Here is a 25,984-nt window from a genome sequence, read left to right as displayed (position 1 = left end):
ATTCCGAAGACTAGACGTCCAGAGGCCTTCTGGGGTTGTCAGGGCTATCAACTCTCTGAGCAACCATAAACTAAAAGATCCCCTTAACCTCAGTTTCTCTGAAAATACAGAAGAAATAACCTATCCCATAATCTATCACCCAGAGTCATCTGCATTTTAATGCATTTTGTTTTTTTAAGTGTTATTTACATACTTAAAATCTTATGTAATGTGCAATGGTGTCTCCTGCTTTTTAGTTTATTATGTCATCATAAGCTTTTATTTCCCTTTATCATTAAAAAAAGTTCTTGGCAGACTTAATATTAAAGACTGTAACCATTCCTCTATTGTTGGACATTAGTTTCAGACATCTTGTTATTAAAAATAAAACTGCCACACGCCTTTGCACTTACACCTTCTAAAATAAATGTCAAGTTTAAAATAATACCCAGAAAGGAATACAGGAAAATACCCAGAAAGTTAAAATATCCCCCCAAATCCCATCACTTAAAAAGTCAGTGTTTAGAAGGGTGGTGTGGCTGTGGTTTTGCTGGTCTCACGACGTCTGCCATTTTCAAATTTTCAGAGTCTGTTGACTGTAATCTTGCTGCTATATACGTACCTGGGTTTATCTTGACCCTTGGCAGCCAGCCTCCTGGACAGAAATAAAACTGGATTGGTGGGTATATTTTGGAAGTGCACCAGAATTACTGAGCGGAAGAGTCCCTATGCCGCAGTATGCTTTGGTGACCTTCAGCATCTTCTTCACACAGCAGCTTGGAAAAAATACCTGAATTTAATTGCCATCAGGTTTTAATACGAAAAGGGGACTTATCTGCAGAGAATAATGGAAAGAATGGTTAACCCTTTTATCTCTGAACATTGAATTTGATAAATTTCCAGCTGCTGTTCTTTATTTCTGTTACTGGACCAATGTTCTATACAAATAATTAGGATGTGACCATGTAATACGCAAAGAGTTTGTAACAATCAATCTCAGTACGGTCACTACAATATTACATTCTGCAAATGTCATTCTGTTGTGTCTGATACCGGTTTTTAGTTAGGTGTCTCTAAAGCACATCGTAGAAAACAAAACTGGTAAAGTATTCAAATTCCTTTCACTGTGATTTGGAAATGATGTATCTTTACAGAATGAGACCTTAAAAAATCAGTATTTATAGTGTAGTTAACATTCCTCAATGCTGATTGTGATTTATCTTAATTTCAGATGATTTCCCTAGTAGAATTAATAGTTCAAAAGAACTGTTGGTCTCGTTTAAAGAAACTCGAAATTCCACTGCCTTGAAATTTCGCCCTAATGATACCTAACTTCTTTTGGGACTGATTTTAAACTTCCAGACCCAGAAAGAGCCAGAAATTGCCACAGCAGGAATTTCATTCCTTCTAAAAACAATGCCGTTTAAGTTTGGAGAGGGGTCGGAATACCGATTTCACAGAACCAGGGAAATCAAGCAACTTGAAGCCTGAGGAAGGCGCTCTTCTCACGTGACGCCGCCGCTTTTCCTTTAAATGCCTGCTCACGTGACCGCAAACGTGGAGGTGAACACACGCGCGCACACACACACACACGCACACACAGGAAATTCACGCCGTCAGGGTCATTCCTCCACCTTCCCAACCCTCGGGTTTCTGGCGTCCCCTTCACGGAAACCGTAACTCTTCTGGGGACTTTCTCTTGCTTATCCCCTTCCTTGTGTCGCCGATTCTCACTCCTTTTCGTTAGTCGCTGGCCCTAGAGCTCCGTCTGTCCTACGGAACCCAATTTGGCGGAGGAAAGTGGACGGAAACTACAACTCCCAGGGGGCGTCGCGGTCGCCGCCCTCGGCAGCGCGCAGTGTAGGTCGGGGGCTGAGGTTCCGCGGCCTTTTCACCGCTTGCGCCCGGGAGCAAGCGCACTACAGGTTCCGTGGCGCCTCGCGCACTGGTGGGGCGGGGCCGGATCGGGGCCGGATGGGGGCGGGGGAGGGAGCGGGAGCCCGGGGCTGCCTGGTTGGCGCGCGGGCGCGCGGGGGCGCTGGGGGGGGGGGGCGGGGGAGCGGAGGCGATGGAGGGGAGGAGTGGAGGAATGGGGGAGGGAAGGGGAAAGGAGGCGGGAGGCGGGGCCGAGCTGGAGCTGGAGCTGGGGCTGGAGCCTGAGCCGGCGGTTGCAGTGGAGGCGGTGATGTCGGTGCAGGTCGTGTCAACAGCGGCTGCCGCGAAAGTGCCTGAAGTGGACCTGAAGGACCTGAGCCCCCCTGAGGCGGAGCCGCAACTGGGACTGAGCACGGCGACCGTGAGCGCCATGTCCCCTCCGGCGGGCGGCGGGGACCCAGAGGCTCCAGCTCCCGCCGCGGAGCGGCCCCCAGCCCCTGGTCCGGGCTCGGGGCCCGCTGCTGCTCTCAGCCCTGCCGCCGGGAAAGTGCCTCAGGCGTCGGCCATGAAGCGGAGCGACCCTCATCACCAGCACCAGCGGCACCGCGACGGCGGCGAGGCCCTGCTCAGCCCCGACGGCACCGTTACCGAGGCGCCACGCACAGTCAAGAAGGTATTGGGGCCGGGCTGCCTCTCGTGGAGAGAGAGAGGAGGAGGGAGGGGGAACCGCACGCAGATCCTCTCCGCTCCGCACCACCACCCTCCACACCTTCCCTTCTGATCACCGAAGCAGAGACCCCGTTTCCCCTTAAACCCACTCTCTCAGAGATGCCCCCACCCGGCCCCCAGTGCTGGAGATCAAAGACTCCAGCCGGCACGGTGGTACTTCGCTGTGAGTAACATGGAGGTAGCGCTTTCCACTACTACTTGGAACTGCAGGGAGAAGAGAGGCACCTAATACTGCCCATTCCTGCACCCCCAGCATACTCCCGTGTTATTTTTCAGACTCTCCGGGAGAAGACCCCTATGTACAGAAAAACCTTAGGGCTTATGAGAGTTCACCCAACAATAAGGGTGGAAAGATCTTGTCTGATTGTAGTTGGGAGTAAGCAATAGTTAACTCGCATTGAAACCCTCAGTTGTCTGGTTTCTGTGCAGACGATCACTTGATTCTTTTCTGTGGTCAGCTTCCATAGAGCAGTGTTGATGCTGTGCCCTTCACTCTAGATACTGCAATATCCTTGCATCTTCCCTGAATGTAGAAGGGTAATGGAGAGATTCTCTTCACTCTTCTCAGAGGTTTATCCTTTCTGCTCAGTAGTTGGCCACCAGGATTATTAGACTGTATATGGAGAGAATGATTGTTTTATTGGTTCCTTTTGTCGTTATCTGAAAGTGTTAGGAAGAAATGCTTCTACTTTTGGGAAAGGTTATTATTGTGGGGCTTTCTGTCTCAGCTGTCAGCTTCTTTCAGATATAGTTTTGAAGAGGCCAGTAGCCTTAGAGCACCAGGGAGTAAGTGTGCCTAGATGTAGTATACTTCCGTGTTACCCTTACGATGCTATGCGTTGTGTGTCTCTCCTCTCAGAAAGCTAAATCAGCACAGGAAAAAAAGGGGCAATTATTGGAAAAGACAGAGAGACATGGATCATGTAAAAAAATGATTGTGGCTCTCATTTCCAAGATACGTACAATATGAACACAGTGATTTATGTTTTTTTATTATTGGAAATGATTTTATTTCTTTACGAGAACAGCATTAAGGTGATGTAAAGTTTGCATTGGTTTCACTGTACGACTCAGCTGAATTGGAACCTTGGATCCAGCCTAACTTTTGTTGTGATAACCTCATGATTAAGGCATAAAGCAGATAACCCTTTCATTCTGACTACCCAAATATAGGTGATTAACAAACGATGTCAGAGGCAAGACTGACGGAATTTGTTTAATGATGCTTTAGGACTGTGTCCTTGTCGTTTGCAGTATGAAATTCCTCTGGGAGGAATTATAGGAGGAAAGACAGGCAGCATGAGCTGCTTCTAGTATTTAGATGTGAGTCTGGAAATCTAAAACACGTTTCTGACTAGTTCATTTGCTTTATGACTTTAGCCAGATTTTCCCTGTGATTAAGGGTCTTTTTGTGTAAAATGTGTATGTAATTTGATTAGCTCTCTTGAGGGTAAGAGTGTTTAACAAATTGTTTTTGGAATGGGATTTACTGTCAGGCAGACCTGGTTTGAATCCTGGTACCCCTGCTAAGTAGCTTGTGGGTAATTTCCAAATTCTCTAAATCTTAGTTCCCTCATCTATAAAATGAGGACACTAATATGATTGAGGACTAGAAATATTTGTAGAGGGCTTTGGCATTAAACTTGGCACATATAGTAGTGTGGCTTAAGGAATAATAGCTATTGTTAAGAATTAATTTTATTTCTCCTTCCATTATAGCTTACGTGCATGCCACTATGACTACCTCTGAATGGTATACACAATTTAATAGATTCTATATAAAGTTTAAAAATCTCAGGCCAGCATATCAGTCTTTTTTCTTAATTCTAGGTGTGCTTCTTGACCATTTTCCTTGTTGCTGACCCACCTTCTTCCTGTTTTTCCAGTATCAAAATGTAGTTCCATGATTCTAGGTTTACTCAGCACCTCAAGGCTATGGAAGACAGGGCCAAGCTTGCTGTACAGTGTCGTGGCTCAGTTGGTTGGGTGTCATCCTGTACACTGAAGGGTTGCTGGTTCAGTTCCCTGTTGGGGCATCCCGGTTGGGGGGCATGCAGGGATCAAATCAATCGATGCTTTGCTCTCACATGGATGTTTCTTTTTCTCCCTCTCCCTTCCTCTCTCTAAAAATTAATACAAATATTTTTAAAAAAATAACTTCTCTGGAAGTTAAGCAGGTACAACTCTGGGCAAGAATGCAGCTGTAAACACAACTAAAGGCATTGTCAGGCTACTTTTGAGGGGTAGAATCTTTAACTTTCTTGATATTGAATTGGTTAAATTATAAGTACATGAAACTGCCCTTCTTTCTTCATAATGAAAGTCACCTCACCAAAGGACTACAGTGTGACATTTTGATATGTCGAGCCTTTCTTGATTCTTAGATTGTTTATTTAATCATTCTGACCTTGACTCCCTTCTGCTTTCATATAGTATAGAGAGAGACTGGGGGTACTTAGGAATTGAAATAGTTATAATTGGCTATGTAATTGGTGACTGTTGTGCTTTAATTTTGTAACTCACATACAAGTTTATTTATCTTAAGTCACATTTCCATTGATGGTTTCCCTTACTCCATTCATATATCTGTCATCATTTTTCTTAGTTCTGTTACTCTGCTCAGCCACACAAGGGAAATAAACTTTTTACAAGAGCCAGAATTCCCAAGTGCAGTAGTTTATAAGAATGAACATATGATGTGCAGGTTACTCAGTCACATCTTATCTTTGGCACAAGTTACATCGTGTAATTTATGATGCTCTGAGGACTGGATCTTGTCATTGTGGCTCTGATATATTTGTATATAATGTTTTTCTTCATAAGCTCACATGAAGTGAATCCAACAAACCAAAAATCTCTATAAGAAGTGATTGGTGAAATGGGAAGAGAAGTTCCACAGTGAATGAAATGGTAAAGTTGAGAGGATTTCTTCCCTATGTTCTTAAAAATGGGGTTATAGGAATGTCACAGTACAGCAGGGAAAACAAGGCAGAAGAGGATTTATTGTAGAAAAGTTAAAACTTTCTGACAGTAAGGCTGTGAGCCAAGAACGATAACTAGCGTGTGCTTACGTCAGTATTTGTAATGATCATGTTTAAGCAGATTATTATTATTTTTTTTGGCAAAGGTATCCACCTTGCACTCACTTTGTTGCTGTCAGCAAAGGATGAGTTGAGCCATGTTAGTGCTTTCTTTCCTGAATTCTTTAAGCTCTTGACTTGGTTAATTATGGATTATGAAAATGTAATCTTTTGGATCTAGGCATGGGAATGTGGAATCAGTGTGATTCCTTTTGCCATTTAGGAAAGTACAACCTTGCAAAAAACATACAGTGAGGCAATTGGCATATTTGCCTTAATAATAGTTACCATTAATTGGCCTTTTATATACCAAGAATTGTTGTAGGTGTTTTTCTAACCCTGACAATAACACATTGAGATATAGGTAGCATATCTCCACTTTACAAATAAGGAAATGAGGTCCAGAGAGGTAAAGTGCCTTGCCCAAGGTTATACATCTAGAAAGTGGCAGAAGTAAGACTTAAACCTTTGCGTTAAACCTCTGTTTCCAAAGCCCATGTCCTTTTCATTATGTCACACCAATTCTTTCTAACTTCTTTTTTTAAAATCCTCAACAACGGACATGCTCATTATTTGAGAGAGAGAGAGAGAGAGAGAAACATTGATGTGAGAGAAACATCGATTGGTTGCCTCCTGTATGGGCCCCAAACAGGGGACTAAACCCGAAACCCAGGTATGTGCTCTGACTTGAGATCAAAGCCACAACCTTCGGTGTATGGGATGACACTCCAACCAACTGAGCCACATTGGCTAGGGCCTTTCTAACTTCATAGATGCTTGGCTCTGGCCTGCTCCCAGAAGTCTTTGAGAGTATTCTTGAATATTAAGGTATGTGTGTTTAAGGCTTAGGTCATCCCAAAACCGAGTAAGGGTCTGAGTCAAGGCTTTAGGAAGAGGATTGGGGAAAGTTGTGCAAATGTAGAACTACAAAGAATTGTAAAATTAGAGAGGAAGAAGAGCATCTTATATAGAAAAAAGCATTTTAAGATCAATGATGCATTTTCACATTAGTAATTTACTAATAATCTGAGAAATTTATTTTTTTATTTTTTAAATTATAAATAAATATAGAGGAATATGCTTCCTCTTCCTGTCCAGCTAACAGTTTTTCCTTGTTCTTTAAGTCCCACCATCTTTATGAATCCATCTCTAATTAAACCTTTAGCAAGTTAGAAAGGGAAGGATGTATTATACATTCCTACTGTGTACCAGGCATTAAATTAGAGCTTTACATATACTATTTTATTTACTCCTTTTAAGAGTTCTCAAAGAGAGGTAGGGTTATCCTTGTTTTATTGAGGGTTAAGGAGATTAAGAAATTTGTCTCAAGGTCACACATTTAGTAATGTGATGGAGCTGACAGAACTCTAATCTGTTTGACTCCAAAGCCTACACTCAGTTGCTTTTCAATTGAAATATTTTTCTGTTCAAAACTCATTAAATTTTAATCTGTGTATTTTTTGTGGATGTTTTTGTTATTTCACGAATAGGTAGTTTGTTTTTATTTATTGAGTTTGTTTAATGGTCTTACCATATATTTATGTGAACATTGATGAAATTTCTGAGAAAGCAGCCCCTTTTTTTTGTATTATAATTTGTGAATTTTATTTTCCTTGAACCTGATTGGGAAAGATTGAACATTAAGAGCTGTTTTAGGAGGTTGCTCAGAGCTGAAGTTGCAATTGTGCATTTGATATCCTGAGGAAAAACTTAGGTCCTTAATATCCAGTTAATTCAAGAAATGGATAGTTCATGAATAAAGGAGAGTAAGAAAAAAAAGATTTGTTGGGATCTTTATTCACACTTGTCAAGGTGATTTATTTATTTATTTATTTAAAATAGGTCTTTATTTTATTTTTATTTTTTAAAAATATATCTTCATTGATTTCAGAGAGAGGAAAGGAGAGGGAGAGAGAGAGATAGAAACATCAATGATGAGAGAGTCATTGGCCACTGCCTAGCCCGCAACCCGGGCAGGTGCCCCGACCGGGAATCAAACCCGGATTGCCTGGATCCCAGGTCGATGCTCAACCTCTGAGCCACGCCCCGCCGGGCTAGAATAGGTCTTTATTGATTTCAGAGAGAGGAAGGGAGAGGGAGAGAGAGAGAGAAAAACAACAATGATGAGAGAGTCATTGACTAGCTGACTCCTGCAAGCCCTTCACTGGGGATCGAGCCCACAACCTGGGCCTGTGCCCTGACCGGGAATCGCACCTTATCTCCTGGATCATAGGTTGATGCTCAGCCCCTGAGCCATGCCTGGCCAGGCTCCAATTGATTTTATAAAGAATATGCAATTCCTTTTTGGTGGTTTTTGTTTGAATAATTCAGAAAGGCAAAACTGAGGTGGATGGGAGAACAATCTGACAGTTGCCCTGGTCTACTGTCCTGCCATTTTGTTCAGGTGGTATGTACCATTAGAGGAGCTGAAATTCTGTTTACCTAATAAGAGGTTCAGTAAGCCTGATCAGGTCTCTATGGAATTTGTAGGAGCTTTTTATATTTTGAATGACCTATGGACTGAGATTTGGTGAGAGCTAAGTGAGCAGAGGAGAAAGTGGTGGATTGAAATTCCTTCTGTAACAGTTCTAAGCCTAAAACTATTTTGATTAATTAAAGACATTTTGGTCCCCCTCTTCTCCAACTATATTCTGCAACAATTCAGTTAACCATTTTCTTTCTTGGGCACTGCATTAATAGCTGGTGATTTCCTATTCTCTTTTTCAAGTGTAAATGTATCTGTTTGGGGCACCTAGTTCTTAGCTCAGAACCTATATTAAGGAAGGGTACATAAGTTTTAGAGCTGCTAGTGGAATTTCTCTGACTATAAATCAGGATTTTTCCTTAAAGCCTTTCTGAATACTGTAAAACTGTCATTGAAAGTTAAGTAACCTGAGACTGAAACTGGTTTCACCTTCCCTACAAACTTATCTCCTGCAGTACTCCAATGGTGAATCCTTTTGATCACTCTAAAAGATTAGATACTGTTGACTACATTTTCTTGGAAACTCTTCTCTGGCTTCAGTTATAACTCTTCATTTATGGCTACCATTTACCGAATACTTAAGTCTCTGCCAGACATTTATCTCTCTATCTCATATCATTTAATCGGAACAGTTTTATCTGATAAATATTATTATTTTACAGATGAGAAAATATAGTCTCAGAGAGTAATTAACTTGTCCATCACCTTGCAAATCCGTGATGCCTTTGAGATTAGTGAAGTGCCACACTGCCCATACCCCCACTTTCTGACCAAACTCTCATGTGAAATCTGCTTAAGTACTGTACCTAGGCTGCTGCTAAGACCACTCTGTGCAGCCTTTTGGATCTCAAGATCTACCACTTGCTCCTGCATTGTCAGCAAATTCCCATGTAGGGTCAGCCTCTAGCAGCACAATCCAGTTACAGGGTCAACAGTGGGAATGCTGTTAATGTGGCAGCTGGTATCCAGATCTATAGTGGTGCAGCCTAAACTGCAGCATCTCCTACTTGGGATTAGCAAACACAACTTTCCAAAGCCCATTTTGTATATGATTTTTGGTGCTTTTAGCTGTGTAGCCCTGAAGCAGGTTTTTCATTCTGAAAGCTACCTCATAACCTTTTTGTAAATTCTTTTTCTGTTTAATTCAGCCAGAGTTGCCTTCTGCTGTTTGTGGAACTCTGGATGATGCACTGGTTGAACCTAACCATCTGCCTTTTTAGTTGTCTGTATCCATGGAGATGAGAGTTGCTAGAGAAAATCAGAAAATGAGGGAGATCAATATCACTACAAATTCATAATCATCAACCTCATATGCATAATCAGTATTGCCTAGCAATTTATACATTTCTCTAGTAAGTTCACTTCCCCACTCACTAGAAATGACTATTTCATATAGTCTCAATTTATTTTTAATCTCATGTTCTTTTATTTATTTATTTATTTATTTATTTATTTATTTATTTATTTATTTATTTATTTATTTATTTTATTGGGGTGACATTGGTTAATAAAATTATATAGGTTTCAGGTGTACAATTCTATAATACATCATCTGTGTATTGTATTGTGTGCTCACCACCCCAAGTAAAATCTCCTGTGTTCTTTTTAAACCAATGATGTGCCTTATACTTTATTATAAAAAACAGAAGCTATCAAAAGGGAATCCTTTCATCTTTGTACCTCCCAAATCTACAAACCTACCTGCATCTCGGGCTTACCTTTTACTGATTCCCACCTGTTACGATAAAGGATGTGTTCTTGATTTCGTCAAAGACCAGTCCCTCCACAGGTGTTCTGATCGCATTCTCTTGTCTTCTTCAAGAATTTCTTCCTTTGGTTATTTCCTCTTTCTACTAGAACCTTTCCTGCAGTATTCAAACTTGCTCTAATCTTTCCCATTTTGAAAACCCTGTCCTCTGACCCCCGTATTTCCTTTCTGCTACTCCTATTTTTCTACTCCTTTCACAGCTAAGCTTCTTAAAGGAGTTTTCAGTATATGCTATATATACTTTTTTTCTTCCCATGAACTCTTTAACCCACTCCTATTCTTATACTGACCCAAACAAAGCCCTCTTGCTAAAGTTGCTAATGCTGTCATATTGGGAAACGTGGCCGTCTGTTTTTTCAGTCCTCTTCATATCAGACCTCTTGCCTTCATCTGACACTGACTTCTTAGAAAAACAGCATCCTCTCTTGGCTTCCAGGACACTGCTCTTTACTAGTTTTCCTCTTATTTCTCTGGCTGCTCCTTAGTCTCCTTTGCTGGCTGGCCCGTTCTCCTTGGTTCCTGGCCCTCTGCTCTTTCCATTATGTTTTCTCCCTAAGTCATCCACATTATTCCCGTGCCTTTGAGTATCATCTACGTAACAACAGCTCCCCAAATGATTTCTTTAGCCAAGACCCCTCTTCTGAATGCCAGTCAGTCTTATGTGTGTGCACTGCCTACTTGCATTTGGGTTTCAAAACTAACATGTTCAAAATGAAATTTTTTATTTCCCTTTCCAGTTGCCAAATAATGTTCTTATACTCTTCATATCAGTAAAATTGTATTTACATTATTTTTTCTTTTGTTTAAAAAATTGTTTTTAATTACACAAGTAATACTTGCAAATATTCTTGTAAAATAATTCAATCTAGTAAAATAGTCCTTCTTTGGCCCTCAGCCAGTCTCATTCCCCTTTTCATAGGTGACTTGTACTCTCAGTTTGTCTCACTTGACTTTTTTCTCTGACTTTTTTATATTTGTATGTAGAGAAATTTATAGTTCTATAATTTGTACATAAATGAAAGCATACTATATATACATTGTTTTGCAGTTTGCTTTTTTTAACTTAAGATTATGTCTTGGAGCTTTTTACATAGTAGTACATATACATTTATCTCATTCTTTTTAACTGTTGAATTGATTTCCAAAGTCTATACCTTTGTTGTTTATTAAACCAGTCTTCTGTTGATGCACATTTGACTTAATTTTTTTCTTTACAGACCATCCTGTGGTAACTACTTATATGCATTCTCTTTGTATACAAGTTAAGTGTTTCTTTAGGGTGGATATCTAAAAGTACAATTTTGGAGTTGATGCATAATGTCATGTTGCCTTCAAGAATGGAGTACCAGCCCAGGCTGCTGTGGTTCAATGGTTAGAGCGTCAGCCTGTGCACCAAAGGGTTGCAGGTTCAGTCCCCTGCCAGGTTGGGGCGAGTGTGGAAGGCAACCAATTAATGTGTCTCTCACGTCGATGTTTCTCTCTCTTTCTCTCTCCCTCTCCCTCCCTTCCATTCTCTCTAAAAACCAATGGAAAAAATTTCCTTGGGTGAGGATTAATGAAACCAAAAAAAAAGAATGAGTACCGCTTTACATATCAGCTCACTATATATAAGACAGCTCTTTCACTACAGCTATTTCAGTACAAATATATAGTACTTCAGTACTATATATTTTTACCCCTTTTATGAGGAAAATCTTTTACTGTTGTTTTTGCATTTTTCCTAATACGAGGCTGAGAATATTTTTATGTATATATTAGCAATTTATATTCTTTTTCTTGTAATTGCCTGTTTATATTTATTCATTAACAAATATTTATTGAGCCCCACCGGGCGTGGCTCAGTGGTTGAGCATTGACCAGGAGATCGTGGTTCGATTCCTGGTCAGGGCACATGCCCTGGTTGTAGGCTCGATCCCCAGTAGGGGGCGTGCAGGAGGCAGCCAATCAATGACTCTCATCATTGATGTATCTGTCTCTCTCCCCCTGTCCCTTCCTCTGTCTGAAATAAATAAAGATATATTAAAAATAAAATAAAACATCATTTAAAACAAAACAAAACAAAACAACAAATATTTATTGAGTGACTACTATGTGCCAAGTGCTGGGGATACAACAGTGACCAAAGTAGGTAAAGATCTCTGCCCTCCTATTGACTTGTCTTTTTTGTAGGTTTATAGGAATTATTTAAAATTCTGGATATTCTTTCTGTATATGTACCAACATTTTTCTACTCATTTTCATGTTGACATTACTTTGTTTATGATTTTAAAAGTTTTTATGCAGTCAGATTGGACAGTTTTTTTCTTTATGGCTTCAATATTTTGTGTCTTAGAATGGCCTTTCCTACCCCAGGTATATAAATAAATTCTTTTATATTTTCTTCAACTGTTTTTATGTTTGCATTAATGTATTTTGGTCTTAAATTCATCTGGAGTTTATTTTTGTTTATAGTATAAAATAGGGACTTTTTGTAATGTAACATAGCTCTATTTGTCTACAAATAAAATTTAATATTTTATTATTTTGGGTTTGTTATGTTTCTTTCTCTTTAACTTGTCCTTCTTAACTATTTTCTTTCTTACCTTTTAGCTGGACATGTAGAAGTAACTTTTGTTTGAAGGCTGTACCTATTTAACTCAAGAATGATACTAAAAATTGCCATCCTGGTAGTACTAATTTAGTGCTTATAATGAGTTATTCATAGATGCACTTGCTTTTTTAGCAAATTTTATTTTTTAAAGTAAACAAAGTTGTTATTGTGTAGTGGATTGATTGTTTTGATAGAAATTGGAGTCTTGATTATATTTCAAATATATATCCTATGCAGCAATGGCTTAGAAAGGAACTTAACTTCTGCAGTTATACTAAGTTGGAAAAATGGAATACTGTATGTTCCTTTTCCAAAATGATACCTGAGTTTTTTAAGGCATTGTAGGAACTGAGTGTGTGGTGAGACTGTAGGAAGAAAATTTTTTACCCTGATTAGATAGTTGTATGCGTCTACCTTTCAGAGTTAACAATATATTTACCTGTTCCATGTTAAAGAAGGACTCATTTTCCTAGCAGGTAAATAAAGTGTCTTTTTCAACAAAGCTTTGTTGGATAAAGCTTAACTGAGTCTAGTTTTGGATTACTCTGCTTTGGGAGACAGAAATGGGATAGGGATTTTTACTACATTCATGTCCATTATTATAAGGAAGAAAAGGTGGTTGGTCAAATGCAAGTTCCTTTTTAGGGCCTATGCTGGACTGTACTATAAAAGAGAAGCAATTTTACTACTTCTGGATACCTAATACTCTTCCCTAATACATTTTGAGCTGCTTTTGTATAAAAACCATTTATGTGTTGTGTGCAAAACACTGCTAAGTGGTAGTTATTAAATCAGAAAAATATCATTCTTGCCCTCAAGGAGAGGGTAGGGATGTAGATATGAAAATAAATACAGTCTAGTTTGATATGAACAGTACTGGAAGTAGGAATTGTTGCAGTTTGAAGAGGTCAGCATTGAAATCAAGGTGTATCACCTTAGGAAAACTAGTTGGTTGTCCATCCAGGAGACTTTGCAATGTAGCATAACCTTTGTGTGGTTTCCATGTTCCCGCATTATAAATCCAGAAATTCACTTTTAATACACTAAGAGATCATTCGCTTCTTAGGACTAGCTCATTGAAACCAAACTCACAAGAGACTCATATTTGAAACAGAACGATAATTTTAGGGCCTGGCTGAGTAGTTAATTGGTTAGAGCATCATCCCGATATGCCAAGGTTGTGAGTTTGATCCCTAGCCAGGGCACATACAAGAAGTAACCAGTGAATGCATAAATAAGTGGAACAACAAATCAATGTGTCTCTCTCTTCCTATCTCTTTCTCTCTAAAAATCAATTAAAAAATTAAAACTGATAACTTCTAAGTTATGGTCAGATGTATAACACTCAAGCTGATTTAATATACAGGTCAGTTAGATGATACTATGAAAAATCAACATGGGAAGTCTAATTATAGTTAGAAGCAATTTTTTAAGTTTGGAATCTTAGATCCTTGCTACCCACGTTGGTCCATACCAGAAGCATTGGCATGACCCAGGAGCTTGTTAGAAATGTACAATCTCAGGCAGTTTTGGTTATGGACTAGTTTATGCACACTGGAACCTCAATTTTTTACTTATTGTTGAATAATGTTGGCTTAGCAGGTGGTCTTATTTTGTTTCTCTTCTATGAAACCTCAGAGTAGAGAGGCAAGAAAATCATTTTAGGGTTTTGTGGAAGGGTAGAAATTTATAATAAAGCTTACCATAAGCCCTGGCTGGTGTGGCTCAGTGGTTAGAGAATTGGCCCTCACACTGAAGGGTCTCAGGTTCGCTTCCTGGTCAGAGGCATGTACCTGGGTTGCTGGTTCAATCCCCAACCCCTTTCGGGGCACATGTAGGAGGCAACCAACTGATGACTCTCCCTCCCCCTCCCACCCTTCCACTCTCTCTAAATATCAATGGAAAAAATATCCTCGGGTGCAGATTAAGAACAACAAAAAACAAAACTTATAAGACTTGTAATAAAATACTTTATGGACACAAAGACATAGAAACACAGACAGGCACAGATGTACAAAGACACATAGCCTCCCCACATGCAACAGAACCTCTCAAGACCTCTCTACCCAGACCCTTCCCACACGCAAAGCCACACACCCACAGAGAGAGCCCCACGGGTTTCCACAGAGTCCCCTATGTGTACCCACAGAGACACCCCACACAGTCCCATATATACTCTGAGGCCCACCCCCACACAAAAACACAGAAACTCCTGTGCAGAGAGAGAGAGGAACACACCGGCACCCAATAGGTGATGCTTAAAACTCAGATTTTCATGAGACTTCAGTGTTCTCCATAGTTATTTTGAGAAGGGACAAGTATATTCTCTAAGGTACTTTTAAGTGAGCCAGAAAATGAAGGAAAAACAGACAGGTTGTCATTGGGTCTGCAGAACACTGAACGCTATAGAGCCAGTTTTTATTTGAATTCCTGTTTCTGGAACTGCTTGTTCCTGGGCATCATTTTCTGTTTGATGTACTTGTCATGTTTAGATAAAAAATCATTCTCCTCTCTCTCAGGAGCTTGCATCCTAAATTGCTGGTTGAGCAGAGTTCCATGCTTGGTTCTCCTTGACACTAATAACATACTCCCTTGATGCTGTCTGAGTCACTTAAATCTGCCCAGGATTAGAAGGTCCAGAAACACTGCACCTATGTGGAGGACTCATACTGAGTTCTCTGTGGGGGTGTGGGACTGAAGAATGTAGGATGGAGAGGGAAAATTATGTTCAAACTAGAAAAGAGATGTAATTTGGGGTTTTTTTACTTGTTGGGTAGTTCATGGTAAAGTTTGCATAGAGACCTACACAAAAACTTAATGACTCGGGGATAATTTAGCTGTAAGTAAAAGATTTTAAAACTGATGTGAGTGGGGATGGCACGTTGATTGTGTTGGTTGATAAAGACGTCACTGGTATCCACACCGCCAGATTTTTTTAGTGCCTCAGGGTGCTTTTTTTTTTTTTGAGAAATAATCTTGTTAGGGCAAAGGAAATTCCACCATACAGCATGCTTGGACCTAAATTCTTGAAAGTTTCTATCACACTGAGTTAGGCACCAGAAAGACATTAGTATAAGTTTTACAAATATAGTTTCCAAAAAGAATTAAGCCTGTTTTAAAAAAATTTTTCCCCAAGCATATGGAAGAGCACTGAGAGAGTTGTACTCACTGCCCAATGTAACAGATGTTAGCATTTTGCAGAATTTTTTGTAGATATTTTTAAAGAAATAAAACATTGTAGATAAAATTGAAGACCCTTTTGTACCCCTTCTCTGTTCATTGCCCTTTGTCCTTTCTCTCCCATCACAGAGGTAACTTGTCCAAACTTTGCTGTTTATAATTTATAATTCCCCTTCATTTTTTAATACTTTTGCTATATATTGTTCATCAGTATCAATTGTATATCAACAAACAATATGTAGCATTGTTTTGTATGTTTATAAACTTAATATAAATGGTAGTATAGGGTAGATACTATTCTACAACTTGCTGTTTTCACTCTTTACTTTGAGTTTTAACCTGTCTGACACGTAGATTTTCTAGTTGATTCATTTTAACTTCTGTGTAGTACTTCATTGTATGAGTATACCACAGTTTACCCATTCCCCTTTTAATGTTTCCTTTTTATTTTTATTTTTTACTGGAGTGAACATCCTTAAACGTGCACATGAGTGATAGTTTCTCTAGGGTACATCCCTATAAGCAAAGTTGCTTAAAGTGTATCAACTTTACCAGATACTCCCAAATTGCTTTCAGAAGCGGTTGTATTAATTACTCTTTGCTGAATCCTTACTAATAGGTGGTATGTCAGACATTAAACTTTTGTCAGTCATGCGGTTGTGAAATAGTTTCTCTTCTGTTTTAATTTGCACTTCCTTTGACATTAGTGAGATTGAGTGTCTTTTAATATGTTTGTAGTCCTTTGGGATTTCCTTTTTTGTACAGTGTTGGCTATATTCATACCCTTTCCCATTTTTCTATTGGAATCTCATAGGCTTTTCTTACTGATTTGTAAAAGTTCTTTATTATAACCCTTTAACATCATATGCAAATATCTTCTGGTCTGTGACTTGGTTTTCTGGTCTTTTACTTGTGGCTTTTATACAGAAGTTAAATTATTTAATGTAAAATTGATCCATTTTTTTCTCTCCCTTTTAAATCTTGTTTTAGAAACTTTTCTCTATCTTGAGGTCATATACTCTTCTATATAGCTTTCAAACATGTTTAGTTTTGTTTTTTCACAATTTGATCTTTACCTGAACTTATTTTTGTGTATGGTGTGAGATACTGATATAATTTTATTTTATTTCATCATGTAGAGAGCCAATTGTCCCAGCCTTGTTTGTTGTTTGAGTCTATCAGTTTCTCATTGCTATACAATGCAATTCTGTCATCTGTTTTGTTTCATTAGTCTCTTTACTAACACCACACTTTTTAATTGTTAGAACTTTATAATAACTCTTAATATTTGCTTACGTTCCTGCTAATCTATTCTTTTTAAAAACATTTTTTTATTTTTAATTCTCACCTGAGGATATTTCCTCCGTTGCTTTTCAGAGAGAGTGGAAGAGGGGGAGAGAGAGAGAGAGAAACATCGACTGGTTGCCTCCTGCACGTGCCCCAACCCGGGCCAGGGATCGAGCCTGCAACAGAGGTATGTGCCCTTGTCCAGAATCAAATCCAGGACCCTTCAGTCCTTAGGGCTCATGCTCTAACTACTGAGACAAACTGGCTAGGGCTATTTAAAAAAAAAAAAAAATTATTAGTTTCAGAGAGAGGAAGGGAGAGGCAGAGAGAGAGAGAAACATCAATGATGAGAGAGCCATTGATCAGCTGCCTCCTGCACACCCTCTACTAGGGATCAAGCCCTCAACCTGGGCATGTGCCCTGACCGGGAATCAAACCATGATCTGGCTCATAGGTTGATGCTCAACCACTGAGCCACACTGGCTGGGCAAATCTATTCTTTTAAAAAAGTTTTTTAACAACTTTATTGAGGTAAAATTTACATAGGATAAAATTTACACATTGTAAGTTATAATTTAATGACAATGTATTTGTAGAGTTTTTTCACAACAGTAAAAGATACATATATATAACAAAATTTATCATTTTAACCATTTTTAAAGTATATTGTTCAACAGCGTTAAGTATATTTAAGTATATGTTACATTACCACCACTCATTTACAGAACTTTTTTCATCATATCCATTAAACAATAACTCCCCATTTCCCTCTCAACCACGGTTCTGTTTCTTGACTGCTCTAGTTCCTGGGAACTTTTATTCTGCTCTCTGTCTCTGTGTACTTGCCTTTAGGTACCTTATATAAGTGGGATCATAGAAGTCCTTTTGAATCTGGCTTATTTCTCTTAGTATAATGTTTTTAAGGTCCAATCCATGTTGTAGCACATATCAGAATTTCATTCCTTTTTAAGACTGAATAATATTTCATTGTATCTTACTACATTTTATTTATCCTTTCCTCTGTTCAAGGACACTTGGGCTGTTTCTACCTTTTGGCTTTATGAATAATGCTATGAATATGAGTGCCTAAATGTCTGTTTGAGTCCTTTCTTTTTCAATTCTTTTGGATATACTTACTAGTGGAATTGATATTTGTATGTCAGTCTTGTATCCTGCAACTTTGCTAAACTTATTACTCTAGTAGTTTTTTGGAGATTTTAGATTTTCTGCATTCAGGATCATGTCATCTATAAATGACAGTTTCATTTCTTGTTTTCCATTGTGAATGCTTTTAATTTCTTTTCCTTGACATATTACACTGTCTAGAACAGAGGTGGGGAAACTTTTTTTCTCTGCCAAGGACCATTTGGATATTTATAACATGATTCACGGGCCATACAAAATTATCAACTTAAAAATTAGCTGTGAAAAAAAATCTCCTAGATTTATTGAATTTCCAGTCACACCTATGGTTGCCTTAGTAGGGCCAGACCAAATGATTTCTCGGGGCAGACATTCTCTACTCCTGGTTTAGAACCTCAGAAATGGTGAGAGCTGACATCCTCACCTTGTTCCCGATCTTAAAGGAAAAGTATTCAGTCTTTCACCAGTAAGTATGTTAGCTGACAGTCAGTAGAGCAAATTTCTCCTAACATATTCTTTATAGTGTCTTAATTTTGACAGATTAAGGGACTAGATAAATTGACATGTATTAATAAATAGTACCTGCTTGACAGACATACATTTCTTAGTTATAAAATATAACAATCCTTTTGTCTCTTGTAGAATCAGGCAACCTGATACCCTTTAAGTTTCTATTTTGAATCCGTTTTTAATCAATACTCTAAATTGACAATTTATGGGCCACCTGTTGCTGTTTAATTCTAGGGTATCTATATTGTGACCCCTGAAATGAAGCATTTATATCCCCTGATGCTGTTGTAAAGTTTATTATGGTTTTCATTTCTGTGGGGAGAGATTCTGTGATATTTTCTCTTTAAAGTAAAATAATGTGTTTGTGTGTAAAGTAAACTACATCTGTGGCTCATAGGTGTAGTTCATTTTATAGCCCAAACCTGTTGTTTCATCTGTTCCCATAAGATCTACAGGTAGCACTCTTCTTCTTGTGGATGGGTACACGGATTTAGATTCATTGATTGGTGTGTGTGTGTGTGTGTGTGTGTGTGTGAGATTTCAAATTACTGCCTTATCCCTTAGACTGTAAACTACAAGGGCTGAGACTGTTTCTTACTCAGTGTATTGTTAGCATCTGGCAGATAGTAAGGGTTTTGAATGAAAGAATGATCAAATCAGTCTGTTTTGTGATACTTAGCAAAGAGGAGTGATTAGTATAAATTGGCTCTGCTTTAGGGTGAATTTTTCTTCTCTAAATCCTCAAAGCATTTCAGAGTATGGATGTAGCTTAAATAGAAAAAATTTTCCACTTTTCTCTTAGTAATTAAGCTAAATATTACCAAATTTATTATTATTCCCTTACATATATACATTTAAAAATTTTGAAAGCCTCTTTTCCTTTACAGTTTGGTAGAATCAAATTTGTGCTTTGGTTCTCCCAATTAGTCAAACTATTTTTATGTCATTTCTGAGAGATTTTAGGCCTAGACAGATGTGACTGATTTGGGTAATTTTGTAGGAATCTGCTTTAATAATTAAATATAAAGCTTTGAGATAACCAATTCTCAGAAAGGGATGCTTATAATAATCATATAGAAAGTTGATACCTTTTTAGTAAAATGGCATTGTTTATTCCTAAATCTTTTTCTTTGAAGAAGAATCAGCATTTGTAGTTGTGATTGGTTAATAAATACATTCTGATTTTAGCAGCTCACTTGAGTGGTGTTGCATAAAGAATTTATATTTGACGTTTGAGACCTTGTCTCCATTTTCTCTCTGCTTTGTTGACTAGAACCTTGCTAACGTGGAGGACTGTTAGAACTTACTCATCAGGAGTTGAGCTGAAGTTTTTGGCTCTCAGCCTCATTCTCTGTCCTTGTGCTTCAATGACTTCATTAGTCCACAATTTGTTCATCTGTTTTTCTCATACTGCTTGATAGTGTAGAGGAAGAAAAATTCTTTTTCCTGCCACTCTCCTTGGATCACTGACTGGGGTCCTGTAAATTAGAGTGACAAAAGACAGATTAACAAGAGAAAAAGCATACGAATTTATTTAATATAAGTTTTACACAACACGGGAGCCTTCATAAGGAAATGAAGACTAAAGAAATGGTTAAACCAGGGTGTTTTTATACTAGGGTGGTGAGTGGAAAGCCATGGGAAAATGTGATAGGACAAAATGGTATGAGCTAAGTGTAGTAAACTGGGGAAAACTTAGCGAGCCTGTTTGCTAGGATTCCTCTTGTCAGGTCCCTTTGTCTTTGGACATAAGAATGCTCTTTTCTTCCACATATTAGTAGAACACCTATCACATGAAGATTTTTTGACCTGCTTCAGAGGAAAAGAGGAGGTTGGAGAGTTCTTCATGCACTTGCCATTTTTCAAATTCCTTTAGCTTAAAATATGGTGCCAATGCACCATGTTTTTGGGATTACGTATTCTGAACCACATCATTCCCTCATCTGAAACTTTCCCTAGAAAGTTTCCTGTGAAAGTTTTACAGTCCAGAAACTGAGTTGAACTAGTCTCTCAGTCCTGGGAATAGGTTGGTCTAGTTAAATAGTTGGGCCTCAGGAGGCAGTGGTGTAAGTAGGAGTAGGACACAAACCTGAGTTAGGCCTCTATATGGTGTGAGCGATCAGGCATTTAATGAAGGACATTTCTATAAAAAACAGAAGTTAATGATTAGTACAAACTATAAACATAGGTTTTTGAGTCCAGAGGGCAATCAGTCAAGATTTTTAGATGTTGCACTCAAAGTATCTTCAGATGGTGCAGTAAGGAGAGGCAGGGGCAGTCTGATGAATTTCTGTGTTTTCAGTTTGAATGTCTCTGGTGATGGCATCAGCTGTTCCAGTCACCTTTCTGAGTGGCCCACACAGCAGCAGGCACAAAGTTGTCCGTGCATGATCTGTTGTGGTGATTTCTTTGAAGTGTATGTCAAGTTTTGCCTATTTAGCTTTCAGAGCTTTAAAGGGAAGGGTAGTTTTAGTTGTTAGTGATATCAAGTGAGGAGGGTGCGGGAAAATTGGGAATGTTAGTTTGGAGAATGGTAGCCAGGTATTTGAGGAAACTAGAATTGAGACTCCACAGCTGTGTACTATAGTTTTCCATTGAAATGTAAAAATTTCTCTTTACAGTTATCCCCCTTGTTGATTAAAGATAACCAGAGTAAGGTTGGCCTGATTATTTACGTAAGTGCACCAAGATTGATAACTGACCACACAGGCCTTTTAAAATTTGCTTTATTTTTTTCTCTAGTTTTAAAAAATGTTTTTATTGATTTTTAGAGCGAGAGGAAGGGGGGGAGAGAGAGAGAGAGAGAGAGAAACATTGATGAGAGAGAAACATTGATTGGCTGCCTCCTGCACGCCCCCTACTTGAGACCGAGCCTACAACCCGGGCATGTGCCCTGACTGGGAATAGAACCAGCAACATTTTGGTGCATAGGACAGTGCCCAACCAACTGAGCCACACTGGCAGGGCAAGGCGAACAGATTCTTACTGAACTTTTTAAAATAACTATATTGCTGCCCTGGCCAGGTGGTTGGAGCATACACCAAAAGGTTGCAGGTTTGATTCCTGGTCAGGCACCTACCAGTTGGGCATGAATAGGAGGGAACCAATTAATGGTTCTCTCTCTCTTTCTTTTTCTCTCTCTCTCCCTTCCTCTCTCTAAATATATCCTTGGGTGAGAATTAAAAAAATAATAAAATAACTATATTGCCATGCAAATAAGAACACTTAAAGAGTTTCTAACTTTTGGAGGGATCAGGCAGGGAGAAAAGATAAATGTTTCATTTTTGTTTACCAAGGTATAATATATTGAATTGCTGTTAAGATACAGATAGCTTAAAAGAAAAGGGAAAGGAGTTCCTTATAGCTGGAAAATAGAACATTCGAAAAACAGCAAAGTTTCAAACAAAAAGGCCATAAAAAAATCATAATCCTCCTTACCAGTTCATTCAGTCCCATGGAATAAATTCTTCTTCCACTTGATCTTGGGTGGACAGTTTCAGACGTTATCTGAGAAGAATAAGAGTAAAACAGAAACTATCTATGGATGACAAGACCTAAAACGACTGAGGTCTAAGATCTAATGAGAGTTCATTTGATAAGGAAATTTGGTTTATTTCTCTGGCATACAAGATATTAACAATAATCAGACAATGAAAGTATTGACAAATTTCTACAACCTTCATACAGTTGCTGGAATACCTACATTAACATTCACCCATTAAGATATAACCCTTTGTATTTGACTGTGTCTTCCATGCAATTTAATATATCAAATAAACTGAGTTATTATTATTAACATTTCTCTTTATAATGTAAAGGAACAAATCTTTTGATCTTTTCCAGTGGCCCCCTGGGAAATCTCAAGTTAGTCCAAGGTCAAAAAGACTTCATTTTAGAATTTGATTTTAGGAATTTTGTCAAAAATGAACATTTGATTAAATAGGGTCAGAGGTTACTATGAAACAATACTTATTCATTTAACCAAAGTGATGATAAAAGATTTTAAAGACAAATATAAGAAGTAACATAAATGTAAAAAACAAACAGCAGAAACAACTTTAGCTCCTTCAGTACTGGGAAGACTCAGTTTTTGTTTTTAAAGTAACTAAAGACATGGGAAAAACAACATGATGCAAAGGAAACTTTTTGATAAGATACAAAGTCTTTGTTTCCTAGCAAGATTTTTTTTTAACTTATAAGTAAATCCTTTCAATCTTAGCAGTTTGAGCACATGTAAAATTCTTTTCCACAAACCTTCTACACATTTTAAAATACCATTTAGAGTTTTAGTTCATCTTTATTATGCTGGAATAACCAGTCATTCTACTTTAAGACAGAACTTCACTCTTTTCCTGTAACAAACACATCATTCATCCCTTACCTTTCCTTATCAAAAGCACATCTGAGGTTGTGGTTTGGATTCCCAGTCAGGGCACATACGTAGGTTCCGGGTTCAGTTCCCGGTAATCAGCAAGTATGGAAGGCAACCCATCGATGTTTCTAAGGATGTCCTTGGGTGAGGATTAAAAAAATGAAACAGAGCAGAACAAAACACATTTTACTTTGTTTGCATACTTTGCATACAGAGGTGTGTTTTTTTTTACTCTTATTATTCTAGTAGTTTCATTTACATATATTCATTATAATTTTTAAACATTGGTAACCTTTCCTTTACTGAGGAAGCTAGGAAGTAGATAGTAGTGACTTGCCTATCAGATACCAGCATTCTGTAGCAGATTAGCAAATTTTTTGAATATACTATCTCACTTTTTTATATAGGTATATGCTGTTTCCTCACAGTGCAATTTTTCACTGTATAAGGGACATGTTTACTAACAGATCCAAATATCTTTTGACTTTGTATAAAAATTAAGCCAAAAGCAGATAAATTTATATTCAGCAGTTGATGTTTCAGTATTTTATCTTATTTGGAGCTAGATCTAGATATTCAGTGCATATGAATATTCATCATTTAACTCAGTATAGCTTTAAGTTTTCAATTTATCCAAAAGATTTTTAAGTTAACATATTATAAAATAATTATTGTTGAAAATTTCACTTAAAAACTTACCTCACATCTATTTTATTTACTTATTTTTAACAATTATGCTTACTTATTTTAAGAATAATTTTCAAATGAATCTTTAAACAAAATATGTGACATTAAAGAAAAGATCATTGTAAATGATTTTTTTCTTGTTTACAAATCTGAATTATTATTACTAACATTTCTCTTAGTTTGCATACTTTGCATACAGAGGTAAGTATAAAAAAATCAGAAGCAAAGAATCTAAAAAGTTAAACATATGATTGTTGGTTTTTACTGCTGTGCTTAACACACATTAAGAAATTCATTTTCATTGTACATTTGTTCTTGGGTTGGATTTATAGTTCCTAAACATCTAGTAGAGGCAGCATAAGCTTGTTGACTAGTAAAGCTAGGTAGAAAAAGACTGTATATCTGTATTTTTTTTAATGGTGACAACATTGAAAATTTTTATTAAATCAAAAATTTTAAACTAGTCTTTATTTTATCAAAGATTATCTCAGCACACAGGAACTTCTAAAGAGCATTTGGATTAGTTTCTATATTTCTAAGAGTTTTGGAGCACTTAATATATATAAGCACTCATTTATCTCTAGCCAATTTGAATAGAACTCCTTTAAAGGATTTGATAAATTTTGTAATACCATCTTGAGGTAGAAAATACTACATATACATAACATACATGCAGACACATAGAAAAACATACATATAAACAAGTTTTATAGCTCTCATTCTAAATCTTAGCTGTGAGTAGTTATAAATACATAAAAAGACAAGTCACTAATTTTTTTCTTTTTGAAATATTTTTATTGACTTTTAGAGAGAGAGGAAGGGAGAGAGAGAAACATCGATGGGAGAGCAAAACATTGATCAGCTGCCTCCTGGACTACCCCCACCGGGGCCCACAACCCGGGCACATGCTCTGACCAGAATTGAACCGGCAATCCTTGGGTGCACAGGACAACTCCAACCAACGGAGCCACACTGGCCAGGGCCACACAATTCACTAATTTATATAAGAGTTGATCCTCATCTTTTCCTTATTTTTTAATCCAAATACGTTTCTGGTGGATGGAACAAGTTTACTTGTTCAATGATTGCTAAAGTTTTTTCTTTTTTACCAATATTTGTGGAGAAGATTTTTAAGATTTTCATTTGTCCTTGATAAATACTCTTGTGGAAGCTGTGAACCAAATTTTGGCAAGGGATTCTGGAAACAGTAGCTGTTTGGTTCCATAAAGCCTCTTTAATTTTTTTTCCTTTTAGTTGGGAGGCAGTTTGCCTCCTTGAAAGTTTGCATTTCAAAAGATGGCTCTCAGGTCCTCGAGCAGAAAGGATAGAAAATTCAAAGGCACAGGGAAAGGATGTGTTTTCTCTAAGAAGGAATTCAGGGGCATATTTCCTTATCAGAAATCTAGGGTAATTATTATTTGTTTCTTTTTAAAAAAAGAAATTATTGATTTCAGAGAAAGTAAGGGAGAGGGAGAGAGAAAACATCAATGATGAGAGTCATTGATTGGCTGCCTCCTGTACGCCTCCTGCTGGGAATGGAGCCCGCAATCCGGGCTTGTGCCCTGACCAGGAATCGAACCTTGATCTCCTGGATCATAGATTGATGCTCAACCGCTGAGCCACGCCAGCTGGGCTCTTTCTCTTTTTTTTTTAAAAAAAGTACAAAACAGTCTAATGAATTCTTTGTGGTGGGAGTCTAAAATATATTTGCCAGGGGCTTAGCATGGAAAGGCCTTTGTCAACACTTTTCTGGCTATTAGTGTTAACATAAATCTCAAGCCTGCTCTATCTGATCTTGCCTCCTAAGTTTGTTAGGAGAATTCCCCTCAGCCCCCAAGACCAGCCAAGTCATTCGCCTATATGTGTTCTTTTCCTTCAGTCTGATATCTCATAGGTACCAATATAACATTTGTTAAGGATGTATGCTGTCTAAAAATCCTTTTAGATTTATATAAAAGTCCAAATCTTCAAAGATACACCTTCAATGCAACTTCAACACAATAAGCCTTTTTATAGCTTAACTATGGACATAAGAATCAAAGAGGGTGCAAAAGATGAAGACCCACCCCAGATCTAGAATTACTCCCAAAGGTAGTCTATGAAAGTAAATACTTTTGTTGTCTTTATAGGTGGTATAAAGGAACTCCTTATAAAAAAAGTGTTATTGGTGGAAGTGGAGTTTCTGCGATGTTACAAGGAAAAGAATTTCCTGAGACTTGCATAGGAGGATGAGTAACATTTATTGGTGTGGAAATAAACGCCTGGGTTTCCAGTGTCCTCTCTCTGTCCTGCCATGGAA

At 37.9% G+C, this 25,984-nt stretch overlaps 1 protein-coding gene and 1 long non-coding RNA gene across 5 annotated transcripts in view; one reads left to right on the top strand and one right to left on the bottom strand.

The window, feature by feature from the left end:
* The first annotated feature begins 1,530 nt into the window (after positions 1–1,530).
* AHCYL2 (adenosylhomocysteinase like 2) overlaps positions 1,531–25,984 on the top strand; it is a 149,095-nt gene continuing 124,641 nt past the window's right edge. The window contains exons 1-2 of one of the 4 annotated variants that reach the window (XM_081146338.1): positions 1,531–1,839; positions 2,177–2,527. In XM_081146338.1, the coding sequence (XP_081002464.1) occupies positions 2,285–2,527 (243 nt within the window). In that variant the 5' untranslated portion in view covers positions 1,531–1,839; positions 2,177–2,284. Of the gene's footprint in view, positions 1,840–2,038; positions 2,528–25,984 lie in introns of those variants that run through there. The other 3 variants (XM_081146339.1, XM_081146336.1, XM_081146337.1) reach the window with 3 other exon arrangements.
* Positions 17,477–25,984, bottom strand: part of LOC308561370 — a 78,505-nt gene continuing 69,997 nt past the window's right edge. The window contains exons 2-5 of the long non-coding RNA XR_013999463.1: positions 23,008–23,137; positions 22,065–22,133; positions 20,716–20,769; positions 17,477–20,104 (exon numbers count right to left, since the gene is read on the bottom strand). This is a non-coding gene — a long non-coding RNA (uncharacterized lncRNA). The remainder of the gene's footprint in view (positions 20,105–20,715; positions 20,770–22,064; positions 22,134–23,007; positions 23,138–25,984) is intronic.

The sequence above is a fragment of the Miniopterus schreibersii genome (genome assembly GCF_964146895.1).
Source record: "Miniopterus schreibersii genome assembly, chromosome: 9".
NCBI lineage: Eukaryota > Metazoa > Chordata > Mammalia > Chiroptera > Miniopteridae > Miniopterus > Miniopterus schreibersii.
This window is presented reverse-complemented; position numbering and strand designations above follow the sequence as displayed.